Raw genomic sequence first — 6,423 nt, 5'->3', positions numbered from 1 at the left:
CCCACTAAATTAACCAAAAAAAAGGTACAAGGTGATATCATTTAGGACCAAAAATTTTAATTTGGAATTGCATACAATGATACTAATTACCTTTGATACTGTGAGGTCGCAATTACTTACAACCATCTGATGTGAAAATTGATAGCTTGGGTGTGTTACAAAGTTCGAAAAAAAAAATTCGAACTTTAAGCTTGGTCAATAAAATAAATGCAACCACCCAACTTCACCTCCAGTGATCAAGATTAATTGTAACTACCTTGTACCAAAGGTAAATGGTCTCTTCCTTTTTTATTTTTGAAAAATGGTTGTCATTCAGGCTGGATGGTATTTTTACAATATCCAATCCCGCGGTATAAAGCATTCATTATAAAGATGAATGCAAATAGGTGGTCCATCTAAAAGCAATTGTAACTAATGGTCCAAATGTTTTCTTAATAACATTATTATTCTAGTTTTCAATTTTTGTCTTTCGTATTCATGACTTGAAATCAAATTATATTTAAAAAATATATTTATTATCAAGCCAATATTTCTACACTAAGCAGGCTGGCCTCATAGAAACCGTGATAGACCTCCCAAGGTTTTCCATTAAAGAATTTAGAAGGTGGCCACTTGCAATAGCACAGTTGGTGCATCCGAGGCCTCACTGAACAAAATGTTTCACCAGGTAGCACCATCATTTTGAACAAAAGAATAGGTGATTTATTGTCTTTAAAGGAATAATTATCTGCGACGTAATTGATCCACGCACAGGAAACAGCCGAAAGCACATGCCAAACACTCCCCTAAGGTGGAGTAGATTTGACATGTTTTTAATTTGGGTGTGGTTTATTTAACGTTGCAATCTTAAACAATCCTGCACCTCTAAATTTTATCATTTCATGTAATTTTGGTACAAAAACTTTTTGGATTATTTTAAAAAGGTGCAATTGGCATACCATCCGTAGCTATAGAGGTCATATGCACCTTCAAATTTTATCATGATATATAATTTTGATATAAAATATTCTTAAAATTATCTTAAAATTTATTTTTATATATAATTATAAAATTTTAAATTTCAAAACTAATTTAAACCAAATAGATTTATAAACATATGAAAATCTTGAAAATGGACAGTATTGATAATATATTGTAAAATGCACTAGTTTTAAAATTTAAAGTCTTTTCATTTTCCATTGTCACACCACAAAAATAATCAATCAAAAGATTTTTCAACATTAAAACTACTTTTTCGGATGGATTTTTGAGTGGTTCTACATTATAAGGTAGCATCTTTATATAAACTTTTTCCGTCTTTTATATTCATACATCTTTTAAACAGAAAAAAGAAACAACCGCCGTTACTGAGCAGCAAGATTAAAGAAAGAAAGTGCCAAAGTAATTACTTCACAGGGTTTTCTTTTTTGTTTTGTTTCCATTTAAAATCACCGGCTACATCCACCGACGTCACGCTTACGAGAACCATGTGCAGCCTTTATGCTCTCTACTCTCTCTCCCCTCTTTCTCTCTCATCTCTGCACACAACAATGACCCATGAGATAAAACAAGAAAGAGAGAGAAAAACAACAGCAAAAAAAAAAGTTGCCGTTTTTGGAGAAACGAAAAGTCTGGGTAGTTTGACGAGACCCAGCTGCTCTTTTTTTTTTCTCTTTTATTTGATATCATTGCACACTCTCTCTTTCGTGCTCCTCCCCTTTCGAGTTTCTCTCTCTAACATGAAAAACCTTTTTACACTGACTACTAAAGTGCTGAAGCTTGCTGGTTATATACTACATGCATCTCCATTTTACAGAGTTTAAACAAGAAAATAAAATTTAATTCAAGAAAGAAAGAGAGAAGGGAAAAGATGAAAGGACCCATTCCCATGCACCCAATCCCACTTAGGAATCAGAGAAGCTTTTCTCTCTCTAGCAGGAGGACAAAGCAAATGGAAAAGGGTAGAAAAGTGGGTTTTTGTAGAGAGAGAAAGAGGTGGGCTCAATTCCAGTGGTCGGAACAGTACCATGGAAGAGAGGGGGCCTGTTCATCTGCAAAGAAGTTGCAGGAGGACTCGTCGGCGTTCAGGAAATTGTGCTCCTCCATCCTCGCGAATGGAGACGGGTAAAAGCGAGTGACCCCTCCATTTGTTGAAGAAGAAGACGAGGATGAAGAAGAGAAGATGTGGTAGTTGTTGCTGTGATGGTGGTGGAGAGATAAAAATGGAAGAGGCGGAGGCGGTGAAGTGGGTGGCGCCGCCTCTGCTATTATAGCCGAAGAAGAAGAGACAGAAGAGAGCAGTGTTTGGGGGCGATGATAGTGGTGGCTTTGGGGGTGGTGGAGAGGGCTATTTTCGTCATTTAGTATGGCACTTGAGTCGCTATCCGAGCCGTCCTTCAGGTCGGGGCATATGCCTGTGGAGCGATCCTGGCCGTCCATGGTGTGGCCCTTCAAATCCTCCGTGTCTTTGCTCGTGGGAATGGGTGCAAGCGCGTCTTGCGGGTCCGGAAACGCCTCCTTATTGGCGTCTCCTCCGCCGCTACCACCACCACCGCCGCTCTTTCTACCGCCCACTTTCTCCTTCACACCTCTCAGCTGGTTTTAACACCAAAAACCCCATGTCAACAATCACTCTCTAAAAGTTTCATACTCTCTCTCTAAAGTTTCATGGATTCTATACAATCTCTCTTACCTCAGCCATGAGAGTTTCCTTGTCTTTCTTAACATTATCGAAGTTGATTTTGAGATTGTCGTAGTTGGCTTTGAGCAGGTTGTAATCTTTCTCGAGCTGCTTCGTCTTCCACCGGGCTCTTCTGTTTTGGAACCAAACAGCCACCTGCCTCGGCTGAAGGCCGAGCTCTTGAGCCAGCTTCGCCTTCCGCTCGGGCTCCAGCTTGTTCTCCACCTCGAAATTCTTCTCTAAAGCTTTCACCTGATCGACGCTGAGCCTCCGCTTCTTCTCCGAAGCTTGCCCACACTCCTCCTCCTCTTCAAACCCATCCAATATGCTCTGAAATCCCCTGCTACTGTAACCCCCACCACCATTCTTCTCCTCTAATTTACCCACACAAACAAAACGAAATCACATATCATCGCTAAAAACCACACCCTCTCTCTATCTCTAATTTTCTCTTAGTTTATATGAAGCCTCCCTCTCTCTCTAAAACCACGTCCTCTGAAAATAAAAACTGGAGTAGCAAAATCCACTACTTACCGTCAGTAACTTACTAACGTTAAATCTCTTTCTCATACCTTCCATAACAAGAAACAAAGAGAGGAAAGACAGGGATTGCAGGTCCCAAGAAATTGACTGTAATTATTTATTTTAACCAATTTGCACCAATAACACCAGGTGCAACTACCAATAAGCATTTGTTTCATATATGCATACAGAGAGAGAAGGAAACATTCATTTTGAAGTTAGTTATGAATGATTAATACCTGCAGAGGGACACATTGAAATCAAGGCACCCAATGAATCCGAGCTCTCCATCCTCTTCATGGTCTCTTCCCTCAAATATAAATTCAATATAACCGAACAAGAACAATATTTAGAGAGAGAGAGAGAAGAGAGAGAAAGTATGGACCTTCTTCTCTTGAGGGGATCAAGTCGCCTGGCCTATTTGTTTAAGGAGCAGGAAAGATCAACCATGGTTTGGGACTCCTGTTCAAGAAGAAGTTACAGGCCCATGGCTTCCACTCAAACACTATCCCCACCTTCTCCCCATCTTTCTTTCTCTCTCCTAATTCTTCCCCAGCTTCTGAACCCATCAACCTGCAACTAGCTGCAGGTCTCTAACCCCTGTTTTTTTGCTACCCACCATGAAAAACTTCCATGAAAAGTAATATTCTTCCACACCCAATTCGCCTTTTCATGAGAGAGAAAGAGGGAACTATCAGTTCCACCCTTTTCCTGCTCTTCCTTTTGTGGGAGGAAGAGAGAGGAGAGAGAAAGAGACGAAAAACCAGTGAAAGGGCCAACTGGGGCTTGTATTATATGAGGGTGGCCCTGATACTCTACTCTCTCCCTCTTTCTATAAATAAACCAAGGTGGGTTAACCAATTGGGTTAGAGAAACCAAGGTGGAGCAACCGGGGTTGGTTGATTCTTCTTCTCCCAAATGAAATGAAACCCAAATTTCGACCAAATGAATCCACCCTGTTGCCGTTCCATGTGGGACCTACACCCCCTTTTGTTCAAGATATTTTTTGAGAGATGTTGCCAGTGCAACCCAACCTTTCTGTAATGCTTATATGACCAAACCCCTTCATTTTTTTTATTTTTTTTTCCAGACTAAGTGATGTAAACTCAATGATTTGCCCCTGCAAATCTCACTACTCTTACTTCGTTTCCTCGGAGAGAAAGATAGAGAGAGAGAGAGAGAGAGGAGCAGTGAGGGGTTCAGATTTAGGCGACGTCAGCGTATCGTTGCGTACAAACTGCGCGGTTGGTAACGGGTACAAGCCTGCCCTCCACCCCTTCCTCATAAGGCTCGCATCAGACCGCCCCTTGCCCCATTTGGTCCCGGGCCATGTCACACCAGGTCAAATAAATAATGAAAAACACAAAAGGTCTAGATAAAAAATAGGGCTTCACCACAACAGTTTGTGGCTTGGGCGCTACATATTTTAGCCGGTGGTCCTACTTACAATCTCTCTCTTCCTCTCATGTTTTGCTCTTGTGAACAAATTATGTCTTATGCGGGAGTGCAGCTCCTCTTCTCTATTTTAATGGTAAAATTTTACCAGGATTTTATAGTGTGATATTATTTGTGTACTACAGGCTTCAATATAACATTTTGTTATAAGGTACAAGTTAGTTGAAGTGGAAAGCTTAAAAAGAGTAATTGGTAGGCTCAAAAGTACATAGTTGGAACTAGGAAGATCGTAAAAAAGAATTAGAAGAAAGGCTTGTTGTGAGCAAAATTCAAAAATCTAATAATAAATGAAAGCTTCAAAGAAAAAATGACAATTTAGTATGTCATATTAACTATGATCATGACGTACATTATGAAACTTTGATGCCTATGTTTGCTGGTCCTTCAAGGGTCACAAAACACTGATATAGTTAACAGTCTATATGAAATGTTATGTTCGAATGTCAAGGGTATCAATAGTGCTCAACGCAAAAGAGATGTTCTTTCTTTTTGTAGAAATAAAATACCTGATCTATTTACTTCTCCAGGAAACTAAATTGGAGGCTCAGACTCTTCGTATTGCCAGATTGGTTTGGAGAAATAAATCTCTGCATTTTTTGGAAGTAGATGCTTCTGATTCTTTTAGTGGTATTTGGGACCTTTTAGTTTTAAGTGTTTCACAAAACTTTCTTTCAAATAGATACATTTCCATTGTTTTCCATGGGCCTTTAGATAATTTTTCTTGGTGTTTATCTGTGGTATATGGGTCTAACAGAGTTGCTGACTGATCTGCTTTTTTTGGTAAACTAGCAAAGATTCAATTAAATTTAAATATGTCTTGGTTTGTTTGTGGTGACTTTAATATTATTAGATGCCCAAGTGAATCTACATATTCTCCTTCTATGTCTTCTTGTATGAAATTGTTTGAAGGTTTTATACAACACCATGAATTGATTGATCTTCCTTCTATTAAGGTTAACTACACCTGGTTCAATCATTATTTACAAGATCCTATTTTAATAAGGTTGGACAAATTTTTTGTCTTTTCTGAGTTTGTTACTCGTTTCCCAAAAATAAGTGTGAAAACCGTACCAAAAATTTATTCTGATCATATTCGTCTTCTCCGTAACTTTGACGGTTTCTTGTTTGGAACATCCTCATTTAAATTTGAATTGGTGGGGCCATCAGAGAAATCTTTACTCAGCCTGATTGAAGATTTCTGGAAAAATATTGTCATTGATAGTTGAAAAGGTTTTCAAATTTCAAAAAAACTCCAACTATTGAAACAAAAGATTATTACATGGAAGATGAATGTTTAGAAAGATTTGAAATCTAAAATTAGGGCAGCAAAGTCTCATATGGAGAAGTTAGAGAATGTTCAATTTATGAGAGATGCTCTAACACATGATCAATTCAGAGATAGAAGCTTATGAGTGGCTACATATAAACAATTGCTTAATTTGGAGGAAATTCATTGGAGACAAATATCTCGTGTGAAATGGCTCGAGGGAAATAAAAACACGATATTCTTTCATGTTATTGCTAATGCAAGTAAAATGGGTAAACTCAATTCAAAGCCTCCGTATTGAAGGAATAGACTGTGACAACATGTCAAAATTTGAAAGGGCACTGGTTGATTATTTCAAGAATTCTTATGAGGCCAATAATGGGTTTCAACTATCCATTCAAGATCTACCATTTACTAGGTTGCCATTAGATCAAGCTCAATGGTTGGAGAGAAAATTTGAAGAGCAAGAAATCAAAGATGCAATCTTTGGCCTAGGCAGAGATAAGACTCTTCGCCCAGA

General features: G+C 38.6%; 1 protein-coding gene across 2 annotated transcripts; it reads right to left on the bottom strand.

Annotated features, from left to right (window-relative positions):
• Window positions 1-1,590: 1,590 nt before the first annotated feature.
• Window positions 1,591-3,990, bottom strand: LOC18423305 (homeobox-leucine zipper protein ATHB-16). 2 transcript variants are annotated; one of them, XM_006827907.4, is made up of 3 exons: window positions 3,421-3,990; window positions 2,672-3,033; window positions 1,591-2,574 (listed from the first exon to the last, which is right to left on the bottom strand). In XM_006827907.4, exons 1-3 carry the CDS (start codon window positions 3,479-3,481, stop codon window positions 1,981-1,983), a joined length of 1,017 nt encoding a protein of 338 aa, XP_006827970.1. In that variant the 5' UTR covers window positions 3,482-3,990; the 3' UTR covers window positions 1,591-1,980. The 2 variants fall into 2 exon arrangements, with proteins under 2 accessions (XP_006827970.1, XP_088721129.1); XM_088865003.1 differs by having other exon boundaries at window positions 3,567-3,990.
• Between the last annotated feature and the right edge of the window lie 2,433 nt (window positions 3,991-6,423).

This window comes from Amborella trichopoda, chromosome 4 (genome assembly GCF_054954075.1).
Source record: "Amborella trichopoda isolate Santa Cruz 75 chromosome 4, AtrichopodaSantaCruz75HAP2 v2.0, whole genome shotgun sequence".
NCBI classification, from domain to species: domain Eukaryota; kingdom Viridiplantae; phylum Streptophyta; class Magnoliopsida; order Amborellales; family Amborellaceae; genus Amborella; species Amborella trichopoda.
The sequence above is the reverse complement of the archived record's forward strand: the minus strand, read 5'-3'. Positions and strand labels throughout refer to the sequence as shown.